At 36.7% G+C, this 19,190-nt stretch overlaps 1 protein-coding gene across 6 annotated transcripts in view; it reads left to right on the forward strand.

Moving 5' to 3' along the window:
* The first annotated feature begins 376 nt into the window (after window positions 1-376).
* ORC2 (origin recognition complex second largest subunit 2) overlaps window positions 377-19,190 on the forward strand; it is a 137,689-nt gene continuing 118,875 nt past the window's right edge. For 5 of the 6 annotated variants that reach the window (XR_016355637.1, XM_089798243.1, XM_089798245.1 and 2 more), the window contains exons 1-3: window positions 378-874; window positions 1,164-1,334; window positions 1,547-1,653. Coding sequence is in view for 5 of the 6 variants with exons in the window: in XM_089798243.1 (XP_089654369.1) it covers window positions 746-874; window positions 1,164-1,334; window positions 1,547-1,653 (407 nt within the window). In the remaining variant the exon portion in view is untranslated. Of the gene's footprint in view, window positions 875-1,163; window positions 1,335-1,546; window positions 1,654-19,190 lie in introns of all 6 variants that reach the window. The other variant, XM_089798244.1, reaches the window with a different exon arrangement.

Below are 19,190 nucleotides of genomic sequence, written 5' to 3' on the forward strand. Positions count from 1 at the left end.
TTACCTTGTGAAAAACCTTCGAGACAAACTTGCGTAGATGTTTGTTTTGTGGAGGCACCATGGCAGACTGAAGCAGCAGCATGAACACCAGAAACAACTGGTTCATCGCTGGCCCAAGCCATTATATCTTAGCCTAAAAAATTTCTGCAGTAAATGCGGTGTGACAAGTGGAGCTAACAAAGAGAAAGTTCAGACGAAAAGCCGTACACAAAAACCGAAAGATTGCATGAAACAAAAAACCCTAGCGGAGTGAAAACCTAGCTTAGTGAATATTAGAAATTATCTATCCATCTAAATTGCAATATAAAAACGCCATAAAAAAAACAAAAAAAACACCATGGCCTCCTTGAATGCGTAGCGGAGACAGTTGCCACATGGCTTCTTTGATAGCAGTAACTTTGGAATTGGGCCATTGCACTCTGCAATGGTTAATCAACTCCTTTCGTGCACATTCACGCAATTTTATGAAACGGACATCGAGCTCGTTTGAATTTAATGCAAGGAAACTGAACGTAGTACAAGGTACATTTAAACGATTTTGGCTCAATGCTTTTATCTATTTAACAAAGGAACCTTGTTTTCCCGCCACCAAAGGTTTGGATGTGAATGGGAGGTCTGAACGATACGCAGTATGCTTTTGCACAGCCCAAGAAGGCGAATAAAAGAAGAGGGTATTGCCGAACAAGATTCTTAAAAAATCCTGAAAATTTACCAAAACTAAATTTCTCGGGTGGAGCAGAAACTAATGGCTCCCAGAATAGCAAAGCAGAAACAGAAGAAAACAAAGCCTGTATCATCTCCTGAAACTCTGCCCACTTCGAAAAAGTTGAAGACCTCGAAAAATGCACATCCCACTGCCGCTGCTACTGACGAGGTAGGGGCTTAACATACATCTTTTTAACATACCGCACTGGTTTTTCCTTTTGTTCAATCCTCTTACATATTTAGAAAACTGATATGCATCTGAAAAGGTAATCATTGAGTTCTCACAATTAGGGAATCAGACTTCTTATAAGGTGTTCTTCTCATTTACCTTATACATTTTTCGAATTTTGCTCCGAGTTTGGACCTCGTGACCAGTTTTATGAATAAAATTAACGCATATCGAGAACTTGCTCGGTATGATGGGTCTGATTAGTATCGTCCACTCTAATGAAGAACAGGAAGATGAATTAGATGCCCGCATTGTTGAGGCTGTTGAAGGCCTTGGAGTAAGCGACGGCGAAGAAGAAGACTTGGGTTTCTCTCGAAATTATTTTATTGCGAAGGAAGCAACTGGTTTAGGGAACAAATCTGGGAAGAAAATATCGGACATTGATCTAGTTGATGAACAGGTGAGTGGTACACAATCATACGGTTATAATAGTTGCACTAAACCAAGAAACTGGTCTTAATGCTTGTCACTATCCAGATTCATCTCCATTTGCACTGCAGTTCATTTCTGGTCTCACTGTACTGCTTATTTGCAAGATTGATTCCCAACCAGAGCTCAAGTCTTAACTTGCCTGTCATCTGACGGAGGTCAATGTTGAAATCTTGAAAACAGGAACTGAGAGCAGCGCTTTTGACACTACCACGGAAACATGAAAAAGAACAAGCAGCTTTGGTGGACAGTTATAAATCCTTGTACTCAAAATGGCATTTTCAATTGAGGTTTGTTAACGCTTTTACTCTGCACACAAATCCTAAACTTATTTCATCCAATGCAACTCGGATCTGCTCAAGGTCTCTAAATATTGGTTGTTCCAATGATTTCTTAGAGGGATATTATACGACCTCTGATATTAGCAAGGTCTCAAATTTGTTGGGTGGTCCAATGGCATCTTGCAGGGGCATTGCTTGAGTTGGCAAATTCAACAATTCGAGATTTGAATCTCTTAGTAACAATGTCACAACATGGCCCTCTGCTTGGAGTGTCACAATCAATGTTGTCATAATTTTGTCTGTTGACAGCCTCAGGACTCAGTTTTCATTTTAGAGTCATTCTTCCTTTCTCGCATATCATTCATGCTGTCTGACCTGTTTTTGTTTGGGGCTTTGATTTTTAACACACCTTGATCAGCCATAAGCTTCGTTTCCAGGGTGTGCCGGAAACAATATCAAATGTGATTTAAAGTAAAATAAATCTTCTGTTTCAACTTATAATTTACCCAAACTGTTTGTCAATTTGTACTTGGAAACAATGTAGCAGTTCTTCGCTTCATTGATGCAATTCTCCCATTGTTAGAGCTGAATGGCATCTCAACAATCGTACAGATCGCAGATAAATGTTCTTATTGTAAGGCAATGGAACCAAAGTTGCCAGGGTTTCATGATATAATGTCGGAATTTTACAACCATACCCAGTTAGCACAATTGTTGTCTAGAATAAAGATTTTTTTGCAACTATGTATTGGCATAATCAAAGTGGGAACTCTACCAAGCATCATTTTAAATTGCAACAAATTGTGTTTAGAGTTTGATCATAGAAGAGATGCAATATGTATATATGTAACTTTTTTTATGGAAATAAAATTATAGTATCTGTTTACAAATTCCATCACACCAAGAGACACACACATATATGAGAAGAAGCGCATAAAACTTGTTTAAGGATCGACTGGTTTTAGTACGTGATGAAGTGGCTGCCAAATAATTATGAAGCATGTGCAAAATGTCAGAAGTTATTAGTTCAACCATAGTAGCAAAATCTTGCTTGGCAATACTTTGGAAAACCAAAAGATAATGACTTTTACAACTAACCTGGAAAATTTCGGATAAAGTTTTGGGGTTGGGGAAAAATTAAATAAGTTGCCTCATAAATCAGAAAATAATACCCTCCCAGGGACCTCAGTATTTGACCAAAGAATGGAGAAAACCACTAAAACTTACGTAAAAGCACGATTTAAATTGGGTAATGAAAAACACATAATTTAGTTGTGATTTTCTAGGTCAAAGATCAGTTGACTGATATAGAAAGCAGGTTTTTCAAATTGAAAATGACACTTCCAACTAATCCAATTAGTGTCATATGATAGGAATTCGGTGATAGGGCAATTTTCTGCCACTCTGACTGCATCCTGTGGCACCATAACACATCCTCTAGCCAAACATCACACACTACTCCTACTTAAACAAAAGCACAATTAGATCTGAATCCCATGCCAAGACGCCTCCTGAAAGCAAGGGTCAAAACTGACATAAAATTTGGATTTTTCATAAGAAATGCGGAGACACTGGGAAGCAGTAGATCATGACAAGAAAAGGCATCTGAAACCAAGGTTACGTGGGAAGAGGGAGTACTTGGGTACTTTGAGTTCGGATATGTGTATGGGTACGAGTATTTTCCAAAATAGGGGACAGGGTACTTGGGTAGGTCAATTTGTAAATTATAATTTAATATTTCGTAGAAAATCTGAAAATATGAGTCATGACAGTGAGTTTTCAAAACAAGAACAGTAATAAAGTTTAGTGTAATCAGTATTGTATTAAAGTTTCAAACAGATTACATATTGAATTAAGCTTTGATAAACAACAAGCTGACATGCAAACAAAAAACTGAAACACAAATTAGAAATCTTAATCAAGGTCCTTAGCTATGATACTCTCCACTGAGTACCTAGTACTTGGGTATGTTTACCCGATACTTGGGTACATGTACTAATACCTAGTAGTATAGTACACATCCCAGGGGTATGGGTATGAGTAGTGGTGCAACATAATCTGAAACTTCAACAAAAAGTCTAGAACCAAAATATCATAGTTTTAGACAAAGATACTAGATTCCTTTGGCTACCTTTGGATATTGGTTGTGGTACGATTGGAATCTGGATTCCTCCTGGATTTTACCTAGATTCCTTGTGAGTTCCTCAAGGATGGAATCCAGATTCCTTGTGGGTTCTGTGGGAATTCAATCTGGATTCCATTTTGCAACCTTGTTGGGATTTGGGTGGAGTCCACAAGAATCCGTGGGTTTGGGTCTCCAAAAATGGCCCCAACTACCCCTTATAATTTTTTTTAAAAAAAAGTGAAACTAAACCCTAATGTGACCCTTCTAAACCCTAATTCAACCAATAAAGGTTTCCTAAAGTCTTTGTCGAATTGTCAAGAGGTAATTGTTTCACATGACATGGACATGGCGAGTGCCACAACTATTGGTTCAAATGAAGTTGAAGAGGAACCAAATATTGACCTTGATTCCTATGAAGATGATGAAGAAGGATATGGGATTCGATATTAATTATATTTTTTTATTTTTTAAATATGAAATATGGTTTGTGTTTTAAATCTTCAACATGTAATGACATGTTGGAATATTGCTATCCGGATTCAATTGTGTATGAATATGATATAATCCTACTTATGTAATGACATTTTGATACTTTTGCGAAGTATGAATATGATATAATCATATATTGACAATTTCGGATTCATCATATTTTATGGGAATCATGCTATCTTATTATTATTATTATATCTTTGAACTTTGAAGTTTTGAACCAATGATGAACGAACGTTGACATGTTACATGTATGGATCTATCAATACACACACACACGCACTTATATTTGTCAATGTTTTTATGTATACCTTTGGAATTAGAATCTGTCCCAATTTTTCTTTTTCCAAATGCTCGGACCAGAATCCGAACTAGAATTAGGATTGACTACTTAGGTTTTAGATGTGTAACAAACGGATTTTCATAACAAAATAAAGGTGATCTAGAAAGAGTTTTCCTCAACTAATTATTGAAACAAAATATATTGAATTCCTTTTCATGAGACATTAATTGATTTTAACTACCAACAATTAATTAAGATAACAAAACCCAACTAAAATAACTGTAATAATGATTAATTGAAATAAGTAAAATAACGATCAACTGAAATAACTGTAACAATGATCAACTAAAATAACTGTAATAATGATTATCTGAAATAACTATAATAACAATCCACTGAAATAATTGTAACAATGATCAACTATAATAACTGTAATAACAATTTACTATCTTCCCTTGCATACAAGTAAAGTAAATGCATAACATGAAATGGAAAGAAGAATATACGAGAAGTATTTGGTGAGTCTTTAATTGGTTGTGCAAGCCTCAACTTTTGGTAAGAGGAGAAACATTGACTTAGGCTTAACCTCCCAACCTCGGACCATATTCATCCTCACACAATTTATTGAATAGAAAGGCTTTCCCTACTCTGGGATTAGGCTTGGAATACTTTTAGTCCAGCTACCTGAGCAGTCCGGTGTTTAGATTGTCCGCATAGTTATGGACGAACATGTTTGAATAATTGGCACTACTGACATCAAGTGATCATAGATGGCAAACATGCCTTTAATGACCTTGGCCAAGGTTTTCTGATGGGTTCAATGACCCGATCACCGCTGCTCAACTTGACAATAGGGAAACAACGATATGAACGAGCATGAGCTATTAAATGAAATTAATTTAGAATTGTTATGTCATGTCTGATTTTTATTTCCATGTTATTGCAGATTCCATCTCACCTCTTCACCTTTTCCATAGCTACACAGCCGGTGAGTCCTAGGTGTTCAAATCTCAGAGCAATCGGCTCTGTCTGTTGATCTTGAATTGATATAAGAATATTATATGTTTCAAGCGTATCACATTCTATGATCTGAAAAATGTAACTTTAAGACTTGTAGAATAAATATCATTTGATTCTAACTTTTAACGACATAATAAAGATATGATATCATGTCATGGATACTTGGCTTTTGCTCATCATAAACAGTTCTTTCCTAAAGAGGAACTAATCGATGATATTTTAAACAAAGATGATTTGCATCATATTCTGGAACTGTATCTTACTGCTATAGTATTCACAATGCAATAATATCTGAAAATAAAACATATTACAATCTTTGGGATATGGACAACCACATAACTGTGTAAAATTTGGAAATATAATGGAGTCTTGCTGGACGCTATTAATCAACCCCACCTTTCACGAAAGAAACTCTGAATGCAAACTTAGCGCGGTTACTAATCTTATGCTTCAACAAGGAAAATATATGACTAGTTGCTAAATTGTGGCAAGGAAATAAGCAAAGGGAATTCGATTGTAAAAATGCAGAGATGTCGTGAGTAGTAATGCCCATGGTCTCTCACAGATCCATAATATAAGGAAATATTCAAAAACTTTTTGGCTTCCAAGAAGCCGTAACTTAAAAAAAAGACTTGGCTTCTTAAACGCCAATATGCCAAATGCGCTTTTTGGTTTTTAGCAAGAAATTGAATAAATAAGGAAAAAGATTTGGAGGTTATAAATCAAGGATAATTATAATATATATCTATCTACTTACACGTAGATGTACTTATGAGGTGACATCATATTATTTATTTTATAAAAATACTATTATGGTGTCACTTTTATTCCTATATCTATGTGCACGTACATAGGTATACATTATAATGATGTGGTGGAAAAATCAATCAAAAATCATTTGAGGTACACATTATTTTTAATTAAGATAAGTAATGTTTTAAATGATTATTTAATAGCGCATGCAGGTCTATTGATTGTATCTTGATGTTCAAGTTGCTAGGTCTTTACCAAGGCAATTAAAGGTCATACCTGTCAACTTGATAATTGGACTAAGCTAGTATCCCATTTTGTTGATATTTGTAACATCCAGTTTTCCCAGGTCTTAATTAACAACTAACATACTTGAGAAATTCAGTTATTACTTCAATTTCATAGGAAGACAGTTATAACAATCATGTTCATGTGAAAGAGATTTACCATAAAAAATAGTTAAATAAAATTTCTTAACTAAGAACTTAAAACATCATCAAATGAATTTACTATAGAAATTAAAATCCACATACCATGGAAATTGAATCGATAAATCATTGTAGGGATGTTTCTGCAATCACTCAGATTAGTCCACAAATACCACTATAACGACTATCATTTAATACTGCTATATAAAAAACAAATGATGATTGCTAATAAATACCACTACATAAAATTAGGGCATCACAAACCACTATATCACTTAGGGCTTCAATCTCCATTGGATCGTTTAGGGCATCAGATACCATTTTATCAAATTAGGGCTTCAAATACCACAGAATCAATTAGGGCTTTAGATACCATTGTATCATTCCTTTCTTTCCAATTGCTTAACTGTGGCAGTAACTCAAGATTAGAAAATATGCTCATATTTATTATTCATATAAATGCAGTGTAACATGGGGATGCGTCCCCCCCCCCCCCCCCCCCCCCCCCCCAAATTGGGCTGTTTTGGAGACAGGGACGTACTCGGGATGGGGGGACGGCATCTCGGCGTTTCGGGTGGCGCCACTTAGAGCGCCACTGCCGTCGGAGACGGCGAGACGTCTCCGAGACAGCTAGAGGTCTCCAAGACAGGGGAGACGTCTCCGAGATGGCTAGAGGTCTCCGAGTGTGGGGGTGCGGGGGGACGCCAAGGAGTCTCCTTCATTGAGGGGGGACACCAAGAAGTCTCCTTCATTGTGGGGGGACGCCAAGGAGTTTCCTTCATTGAGGGGGGACACCAAGAAGTCTCCTTCATTGTGGGGGGACGCCAAGGAGTCTCCATTGATTTGACATTTTGATTTGGACTCTGGGAGACTTGTAGTTTTTGTTTGCATTATATACTTATTTTGATATCATGATTCATGGCACATGATACTTATTGTAATCATCTTTATGTCATGACTCATATGATCATTGATTACTATTAGATAGTAGAATCTAGATACTCATACTATTGATTTGAAGGCTGATATATAGAGTTTAGACTAATATTTATTATTTGTTGATGTTCAATGTTTAATGTTCATTGTTTGTTTGTCATTTGATCATGAATCATGATATTCCAGTTGATATGGTATATGCTATACCATATGTATAGTAAATACACCCCTACTCCTTCCGCCACCCCCCCATCCCCCCTCGCCGTCCCCAAATCAAAGCCCCTCTGCCCCCCGTCTCGGAAACTTGTCCCCCCGTCCCCCCGTCTCCCAGGGCAGTGTAACTATGTATAAATGTAAGTCAATCATAAGTCTATCTCTCGCATCTAAGTGTAAAATAACTATAACGATGAAATAACTCAATTAATCTTACCTTTATCTTGCCTATACATCATAAAAGTAAAAATACTTGTTTCTAGTAACCAATGGAATATATAGCTTATCTATGTCTGTTGTACGTCCGACAACTTGGAGAGAGGTGAAACATTGTCAGGGGCTTAATCATCCAACCTCGGACCTCAACTTTATCCCCACACAATTTCTAACGAGAAAGGTCCTCCTTACCTGGAATAGACAGGGACATCTTGTCATCAGCTGAGCAACCTGGTATCTAACCATACCCCTTGACTTGACAGTAGGAGATTAATGGAATCATACATGAGCTATTAAATAATTTGTATTAAAATGATAAACATTGATATGTCATAATTGATTACTGTTTCATGATATTGCAGATTCCTTTCTCTCACCTCATCACCCATTTCCTTGGCTACACAGTCGGGTGAGTCCTAGGTGTTCGAAATTCTTAGAACAACCGGTTCTGTCAATTATACAAGAAGATTACATGCATCCAACATTTCACAATCTGTGATTACATGATTATGTTCTTTAAAGATTCCAGAATTTGATTGTTTAATTCTAATATCCATCAGTATAATGATTATGGATCCATATTATATTTTTTTTGGCTTCAACAAAAGATTCATAATACCTGTCTTTCATAAGAGTACAGAAACATTTTATATTCACAGCCATTGCAGTGTGCCTGACTTGGGTCTATGGCTTAGCAAAGTTTAAAATTGCTTTGTAAATTATTTACTTGTTCTTCTTGAGAGTACTATCCCTTATTTCAGAGGCATATGGAAAATACTTTTGTATAAGCTTGCACTAATATGACTTCCTTTTAAACAAAGTTCTGATATAAAATCTATATTTTATTATGGAACCAATATTCTGATTTATAACTTGCTATTCAATACTTAAGCTTATGTGCAGCCATCATGAGGAACAAAAGATACTTCTACAGGGTCTAGATTAAAGATCTCCTCCTCTAGCTTTTAGGGAATCACATCTTATATCTAACTTTGAAAGAGTATTTAAGAGAATGCATGACTTGATCACCACCTCCTTGTGATAGAGAACGATTGCAATATCTGATTCTTGCTCTTGCTGAAATATAATTAGAAGCCTTTCAATTATGAAGCCCCAATCTTGGCTCGCCGTACTTAAAGTAGGTTCTACAAATAAATAAAAATAAACTAAGAATTGGATGGATTACAGTCAATACGACTGTGGTATGATGGGAGTATCTTTAGAACAAACTACAATCATGAGTTGCCATCGTACAAAATTACAAATAGATAAAGACAGAAACTTACTACCCACTATGCCCGTTGAGGTAAAGCTAATAATAGCAAAGCTACACAAGTTTGATGGAATGATAGCAAAGTTGCGACACCTGGTAAATATTATGAAAATCGGTCTCTTGCTAATGAATCCCACCGCATATAACTTGATTTCCTCCCCGCTCGGTTATGAGCAAGATCAAGATGAAGGTGGCGATGATAGTTACAATGAAAAACAAGGAGCCATCGAATTAAGTGGCAAACATATAATATTTGATTTGGCCACCACAGTGACATAAGGCCCAATGAAAATGAATCCGACTCCTTTCTAGGTTCACATAAAAGAAATGAGTCGTGACTTCTCAGCTTCCATTGGTTTCTCAAGATGTCCAATCGAATTCAAACATTAATTTGATTTGAAAAGAAGAGAAATAAAGAGGGAAAAGAAATAAGGAGGAGTTGAAAAGTTTAAACTTTATTTTATTATTATGATATGCTCTTATATACGTTCACATAATTATATTGATGAAGTGACATCATTAGATTATATTTTTATAATTTATTGGTGCCATTTCATTTTTATATTTATGTGTTCGTATTTAAGTGTTTATTATAATGATAAAATAAGAAAATTTAATAATAAATCTCTAAAGGTATGAATTATATTTTAATTTAGATTATTTTATGTTTTTATTATATTGTTTCCTTAATAGCTCATGCGGGTCCCACAGATGTATTCTATTTCAAGTTGCGAGGTCCTCAACCCATCTGCCCAGTGATGGCGATGCTCTTACCCAATTCTTTTCTGACAATGCTTTCACCCCTTCGACATGTTTCCTACAATGAAATTCCTCCACAGTTAAATTATCATAATAAATTATTTAGTTATAAATAATCACAACAGTTAACCATCTTCTCAATTCCATGAATTTGTGATTAATGATCAACTAGCATGTTATCTTCACTTGAAATTATAACGACTAACTATCTTACCATTTTCACAGGGTCATAACAAATTAAACTGCCAACTGACTCCATGTGAACCTCAACGGCTGTATTTTAAATTAGGTCAAAAATTAAATTGGGATGTAACAATCTTGTTTAGCAATGCTTCTCCCCTTCATCTTCTCCTGCAATCACCTGTGCAACATTTCCACGATAATAACAAGTTTCATAATAATTCCATAATAACATTTAATATAGATAAGGAATTTAATTATTAACCATAATTTCAAAATCAAGCAACTGCTGATCATCACGTGACAAATAATGGATGACGACCATCTTCATTAAACACTTAACATAATGAATACAACGGATATATTTAACTACCCTCTTCACATGATTATGAAAGAAAATCCATTCAATCTAATGGCTAAAGATAAATTTAAAATTAGGTCAAAGTTTGGGATGTAACAAGATGCAAACCTCCAAAAACTATAGTAATGACAAATATGCTCTAGGAAATGTTTCCAGTCTAATTGGAAATTGTAATGTCCCCTTTTTTGGGATTGCCCTAATATTTGCCCTAGAATCAAATCTACAATAGTTGTGCCTCATAATTCTCAAATATAAACACGAGATTAGCTTTTCTAAGAACTAAGTTGGATATTGCCATGTTGAAATTTGCAACCATTGTTCTTTTAATACACAAGACTTCAACAATTTTTTAAAATATTAATTAGTTGAGTTTGTATTGCGGTTAATTAATTGGTGGTTGTACTGGGATCCTTGCCCTTAAAAAGACCAAGAAAACAACACTACATTTTGGTAAGTAGGAGGCATTTTCAACAACAACTCAAGTTGTGATATAGCTACGATTCAATTGTGTAGTTTTCAAGTCAAATTCATTGACCCATATTTCATGAGTAGTGGTTCTCAAGAACTTGTCTTTCATGAGAATGAATGAAACACTTAACATTCATTGCATTTAATTGATGCGCACAAGGGTGAAGCATTGAGCCTTCTTGGCAGGTCACCCATTCTAGTATTGCTCCAACTCAAGCACGCTTGACTATAAAGTTTTGTCCAAGGTTAAGCTCACTTAGCTTGCTACTCCATTTGTAAAACCTTTAGCAAATGTTGTGCCTTATGAACTATTTATTATGGGAATTCTGATATTTATATAATAATTTGACTTGTTGTGGAAAATACCTTCTACATATCAATTAATCAGCTTAAGGGGCTCTATAATGAATGGTTCATAAGACACAACATATGTTGAAGGTTTTGCAAATGGGGCGACAAGCTAAGTGCGCTTAACCTCTCCATCATTAAGCATGCTTGAGTTGGAGCAATATTACTTTTTCTCTAATTTCTTCTTAATATGAGATCTTAAAATTATTTGGGAAGAAGTTCCATTCTTTGATATTTAATTGCTGTCGATAATTGTTGTCTAACCTTCATTTTGGATATACAATCTCCAAGCTAATATACTTATCTCCTACAATACATGCATCATTGGGAAAATCCTCTTTAGAAGAAAGAGAAACAAATCATGAATTTCTTGAAACATTTAGCATCATTGGAAACAAATACTGTCAATAGCTTTGACGCACCATCTTGTAACAATTTGAAATTGTTGCCAAACATGCAAAACTAAGAAAGATGAGTAGCTGAAACCTCAACAATAGACCTATGAATACTGACTTAGATTTTCCAAATGATAATTTTAGCATTAAATGAAACATCAATGAAAGAAGGATAACACATGTCAACATACAAATAGATAGGCTATACTAACACATCCAATTAAGCTACTAAGATGTGGGTATCACATCGATTACATAGGTCATTAAACTAAAACCAATGGATTCCACCAATGCACAAAGGGCTTACTTATTTAATTAATAAGAAGCTAGTAACCATAACTTATGAATACATTCAAGACATAGAAGCTCAATGCATCCTCTATTGCTCTTTTGAAAATATACTACTTCAAAGACCTTGGGTACAGATTGTGAACATAAAGATTCTCTAGAAGTTTCCGTTGAAAATTCTTTAGAGTTTCTCCTTCATAAAAGTCTCCTTTACATGACAATTTGCCTTATATTTCTTAGCTTCACAAGATAACTATGTTATAGCCACCTAGCAACTCCCTTTGTACCTTCTGGAAAAATTAAAAAGCTCAATTTAAGTTAGAAGTCTCTCAACTTTTACTCAAGAAAGCTTATTTTATAACTTGATCAAAGTTCCTAGACTCGGACTTGGTTCAGATTCGAGAACGCCGACTCAGCTTGTGATTTGACAAAAAAAGCCCTTGAAATCTAGAGATTTTCAAGCTTAAAGACACAATAACATCATAAAATAGAATCTAATTTGATCGTATGCATATGTAATGTTCCTGTTATAAAATAAATAATAAATAAACTTTGTAATGGGCTGATTGATTTAATTTATCTCGGACCTATTTTTATTTTTGTGTTCAAAGTTTTGTGTCGTTGTCGGCTATCTCTGTACACCCTCGAAATGGTTTCTAGACGGGTATTTAAGCACGACTTGTAGGAAGTCTTATGTATGCTTTGGATTATATTTCTCTGTACTGCAAATTCCTGTTGGAGTTTTGGATTGTTCGCCATTTCGGAAGTGAAAGATCTTCCCTATTTGGCTCGTGCGGTTTCGGTGGGATTCAACCCTCACCCTATTCCGTTGTTGCATGCATTTCTTTGCTTGGATCTGGCAAATCAGAGCACCATCTTTTGGCAATTATCATTCGCATTCAAATCTCTATTATTGTGTGGGTTTTTCAAGATCTATTTGTGTTTGTGTATGAACGAGAGTATATTCTGTTTTGGTTCCCGATACCTATCCGTGTGGCTTCCTCATTTCTGTATTGCTCATACTTGACTGTACAGCCCCCATCCTTCAACCATCCATATCATTGTACAGCTTATACCTTTCTTGTCACTGTACGGCTTACTACTGTATGGCCTTCAGTTCAGCTGTGCGGTCTTCAAACACCACCGTACGACTGCCTACTCTCTTGTACGACCAGCAAGTACAATCCGTACGAATTGAAGAGATTCCTTGCCGTATGCTACACCCTTCCACTGTATGCAAGATATCTCACTCTCACCATATGGCCATTTTGGTCATCGTACGTCACTTCTAGAAACACCGTATGATCTTTCTCTATGCATTTTGTCCGAACTTCTTGGGTATCATAGTCCATACTTTCCCACCCCACTCCATTGTACGGATATCCCCAATTGCACTACCCAGCTATTCTGTCCACATCGTACGGGCTTCTGAGCTCATCGTTTCCATCTATCCGGCCCTTTTGTATTGGGGAACATTACAGTGGTATCAGAGCTTTTGATCTTGCCTGCCTATGGAAGTGAATGCAAGTTTATACTTGGAGGAGAAGACGAAATAACCCTATTGATAGAATGGCAGATCATCAGGATCCTATGACAGAACTCATGAATCTTTCAAGAGAGCCGAATAGAAATCAAATGCAAATCACCGAAATCCAAAGGGTTATGCAGGAAGCTTTACAAAAATTGGCCGAGGGAAAGACAATAGGAGAACAAAATGGGCATAGCTACGATTCTGTTTTCGAAAGGACAAACTTTCAATCCTCTCGCTCTCAACCCTCGATACCCATCTTCCTTCTAAGGACGAAAGCACCACACAAAGGAAGAGAGGCCACTTTTGAGGAAATGCAAGGAAAACTTCGAGAAGATTGGCAGAACGCAAATATGGAAGGAGATGTATCTTACAGAGACTATGTTGATCTAAGAATGAGATGTTTTGGTAGAGGAAATTGCGGTTATTTTAATGATGATCTCAAGAGAAAGATCGGAAAGGTGAACTTATTGCCATTTGATGGATTTGGAGTCAGTACTGCACAGTCGTGGGTCCTAAAGGCAGAGACCTATTTCCAACTCAATCCAATGCCCGAAGAGGAAGCAATCAAGTTCGCAACACTTCATCTGGAAGGAGTGGCGCATGAGTGGTGGCATCATGGACTGGTCACTCTCGGTCACGACCAAGTGACCTCTTATGTTGAGTTTACTGAGAGACTCATTGATCGTTTCAATGGGAAGGATCCTGAGCTAAACTTCAAAGATCTAGCTCAGCTAAAGCAAATGGGCACAGTAGACAACTATGTCACTGAGTTCCAAAGGTTGTCAGTATTAGTCACAGAAATCTCTGAAAGACGTCAAATTGTGTTATTCATAGATGGGCTGAGAGAGCTTTTGAGAGGCCGGATCAAAGGGTTCAACCCGAGTACACTCAACGAAGCTATTAAGAAGGTGCTTGACATGGCCGCATCTTCTTCCAAAACTCACGCAGTTACACCAACACCTTCCCCACAGGAAGACAAAGACAAGGAGCCAATTCAGAAAAACCCTCAGTTTGATGAAGATTCTCGGCAAGAACTCTGGAGGAAAAAGCTTTGTTTCACGTGCAAAGAAGCATGGGGTCCTGGTCATCACTGCCTTGGGAAGGGAAAGATTCATTACATTGAGGTGATGCTTGATGATGACGAAGAACAAATACTTGCAGCGACTAACGAAGAAATTACCTAGCAGGAGAGAATAAATGCCTCGATACAAAAAAGGGGTTCCATTGCTACCCTCACTACACCAACTGGAGGTGGTATTTTCAGAGTTCACGACACACTTTACGGAGAACGAGTCCCAATCATGATTAATAGTGGCGCCACACTCAATTTCATCAATTCATTTTTGGTCATTAGTAAAGGCTTGCACGCAGTTGAGCATGGAGGATTTGAGGTTAAGGTTGCAGGAGGAACTTTGTTACCTTGCACTCAAGTGATCCCACGGCTACAAATTTCCATTGGAAACTATGCCCTAGTAGATGATTTCTTTATCATAGATTTGGTTGATATGATATCATTTTGGGCATCCAGTGGTTGGAAACTCTTGACCAGTACAACCAAAGTTTCAAAAGGATGAACTTTTCATTCGAGACGGATGGCAAGAAGGTGTTGCTAAGAGGAATGACAAATAAAGGATTGAGGGAAGTCACAATCAAGAAGATGGAGGCAATTTTTAAACAGTATTTGGCCCCTGATGTTGCAAGTAAAAACAAGATAGTCAACACCTCACCGCATTCGTTGGATAAGTGGCAGGCTCATCTATTGGCCGAGTATTCCAAGAACACTTTTGCATGTGAGTTGATGGATGGTTATGTACACGATGAAAAATACAAGGTTATTGATGACATCATTTACTTTGACAGGAAGATCTACTTAGTGCCTGACTCAGACTTGAAGGAGCTGATGACAAAAGGTTTCTTAGAACCAGGTTGGCAGTTGCTTGAGGACAAGGAAATTTTGGGACGGGAGGACTATAATGTTCCTGTTATAAAATAAATAATAACTAAACTTTGTAACGGGCCGATTGATTTAATTTATCTTGGACCCATTTTTATTTTTGTGTTCGAAGTTTTGTGTCGCCGTAGGCTATCTTTGTACACCCTTGGAATGGTTTCCTGATGGGTATTTAAGCACGGCTTGTAGGAGGTGTTAGGTATGCTTTGGATTATATTTCTTTGTATTGCGAATTCCTGTTGGAGTTTTGGATTGTTTGCCATTTCGGAAGTGAAAGATCTTCCCTATTTGGCTTGTGCGGTTTCGGTGGGATTCAACCCTCACCCTATTCCGTTGTTGCATGTATTTCTTTGCTCGGATTTGGCAAATTGGAGCACCATCTTTCAGCAATTATCACTCGCATTCAAATCTCTATTATTGTGTGGTTTTTTCAGGATCTATTTGTGTTTGTGTATGAACGAGAGTATATTCTGTTTTGGTTCCCGATACCTATTCGTGTGGCTTCCTCATTTTTGTATTGCTCATACTTGATTGTACGACCCCCATCCTTAAGCCATCCATATCATTGTATAGCTTATACCTTTCTTGTCACTGTACGGCTTACTATCGTATGGCCTCCAGTTCACCTGTACGGTCTTCAAACACCACCGTACGGTTGCCTACTCTCTTGTACGACCATCAAGTACAACCCGTATTGACTGAAGAGATTCCTTGCCGTCCACTACACCCTTCCACCGTACGCAAGATATCTTTCACCGTACGGCCTTTTTGGTCACCGTACATCCCTTCTAGAAACATTGTACGACCTTTCTCCATGCATTGTGTACGAACTTCTTGGGTATCATAATTTGTACTTTCCCACCCCACTCCACCATATGGATATCCCCAATTGCACTACCCAGCTATTTTGTCCACATCGTACAAACTTCTGAGCTCATCTTTTCCATTTATTTGGCCCTTCCGTACTGGGGAACATTATAGCATAAACATACATCAATAACATAAGTACAAATGTAAATTATAGCTGAAAGAGATAACAAACTTAAATATATAAAATTATAAATATTGTCAAATGTATATGAAACTCATGTAATATGAAATTGATGACATCAAACGTTCCAAATATATGTGAAAACAAAAATAAGTCTATGGTTTTGTCTATAGCTCAGTTGTAGAGTAGCCTGTATCTCTCCTATAAAGGAATCTAAGATTCTAAAATAGGTCCTTAAAGGAACCTAAGATTGTAAAGTAGGTCCTAGATGACTGAATAACCATAGTTTATGCCTATGAGGTGGCACTTTGACCAACATCAGCTATATCTAATTGTACTCTATCCTCCTCCTCTACTATGGTCACAACCTTGACCTCTCTATACGACTAGTCAACCCACTCAAGGTCCTTATCGGTAAATATAGGATCGGTAAACTTAATGACCTACTTGTATGCTAGATTGACCTCCTCTATTGTGATCAAATTGGAGTCATATCCAAAATTTGTCTGCTTCTAAAATGAAGGTTGCAATGAACAAATACTAGATCATTCAACCTCTCCACAAATATTGTATTGTGCCTTTTCAAGTGAATGTGCTCGAACATACTCCAATTGTGCTTACAACCCAAGTGCTACATGATTGACTCAATAAGTGGATTGACAATTTCTTGAAGGTTTGGGGTTGTAGGCTCAAACATTTGCCGTGATCTATATAAAATGAGGAAAAGAAAAGAAAAAGTCCCATTTCCAATTTTAAGGCAATTATAAAATCAAATTATGCGTTTAACGTATATTTCTACTTGGCTGCAAATCTGTGAGCGGCTTTGCACATTTGGCTTCGGAAAATCTCCCTTGTAGATCTAGTATCACCAATACACATCCGTTGTACCATTGAATAGAGCCCACTATGAACCTCCTCATTTGCCTTGAAATCAGGGTGGAAATGGAATGTCAAATAGAGGTGATAAGTGATTGCACGAATGGGCCTGTGAAGATGGTAATTGCTCAAATAAGACCATATTTATGTTTATCTCCTCCATACACAGATCTAATGGCCTCCTTGGCCCTATCCATGCCCTCATATATGTACCCCATAGAGGGCTTCTCCACATCAACAACTCGTAGGAGAACTACCAAGGGCTCAATGACTTGTAAATATTGTTAAACACAAACAACTAAGTCACAAGTGTGCATAAAGATATGCAAAATTGCAAACAAAAGAAAAATATGTATACAAATTAAAAGTAAATACTAAATAGTAAATTGTAATAAATTTACCTACATGATATCTGCACAAAGTGTTTAAAAACTTGGCTCATTCAAAATGCAATCTGCCGCATCCATTCTTACAATGGTCGTAGCATAGGATGAGGAAGTCTACTTCTCGCCAACAAACATGCACCTCAAAGATGCCTTTGATTGCATCATAGATTTTCATGTGATAAAATTTGAGGTGAATCTTGTGACATTAGGACAAGCCTACTCTTTCTTCCTCGTTTATTGCCTCATTATGCTAAGTACCAATGCATGATTGTAGATAAGTTTGCAAATGTTTTTGGCCCTATCAATGCATTCTTTTACCCATTCAAGCTTGCCAATATCCTCTAATACGAGATCAAGGCAATGGGTAACACATCGAGATCAAAATTTGTTGGGTGCCTCTCCATTGAAAGTCTACCTGCAACAACATTACTTGCTGCATTGTCCATGACCACTCGCACTGCATTTTCTTCCCCACCTCTTGTATGACTTCTTCAATAGCCTTACATAAGCATGTGGCATTTTTCACACATTCGGGAGCATCAATGAACTTAAAAAATATGGTGTATCCTGAAAATAAAGTGAAGTAATGATCAATGATCAAACAATAAATCATAAATTGCAAAATTCAAGTATTAATCACTACACTTAGAAAAGTATAATGATCAATCACCTCAACAGGATACAAAAAAATGTAGGAGTCTCCTATTCCTCCTATTGGTTCAATTATCTATCTTGATGGTACAAACCTTTTTTCTCTAAGGCACTCACTGGTCCCCAAACCCAACTTTTATATCCTCAATCTTTTCTAACAAGAGGGGGGCACTTAACTTAGCATTAGTAGGGGCTTTAAATCCCACTCCACAAATGGAAACATCATCTATCATGCCTTGCTAGTAAGGAGACATGTAACAAATAGATTAAGTATGTATAAGAAAATTATAACAATTCATTATGATTAAGACAAAACAAAGTTCAAACTCTAATTTTTAAAATTTAAATTTAAAACAATCAAATATAAAAGAATTGTCTAGATGCAATCAATGAAATGTCGCAAAAGTAACAAAACTTGCAAATTGTTCTTTTTTTGCAACATCACAAACCTTCTTGTTCCAAGCCATGCTCTCAAGCGAGGGTTGTGAATTGGGAGTAGTGCGTGGCACAAAATAATTGTCCAAATTGGATTTCTGGACTCTAGGAGGAAAGCTAATAGTGCCACTAGGAGTAGAAGCAAAATCACTAGCACTGAGATGAAAGGGAGGTATGAAAGAACACTCTCCAA

This window comes from Cupressus sempervirens, chromosome 8 (genome assembly GCF_028749045.1).
Source record: "Cupressus sempervirens isolate cs-2001-9-10 chromosome 8, ASM2874904v1, whole genome shotgun sequence".
Taxonomy (NCBI): domain Eukaryota; kingdom Viridiplantae; phylum Streptophyta; class Pinopsida; order Cupressales; family Cupressaceae; genus Cupressus; species Cupressus sempervirens.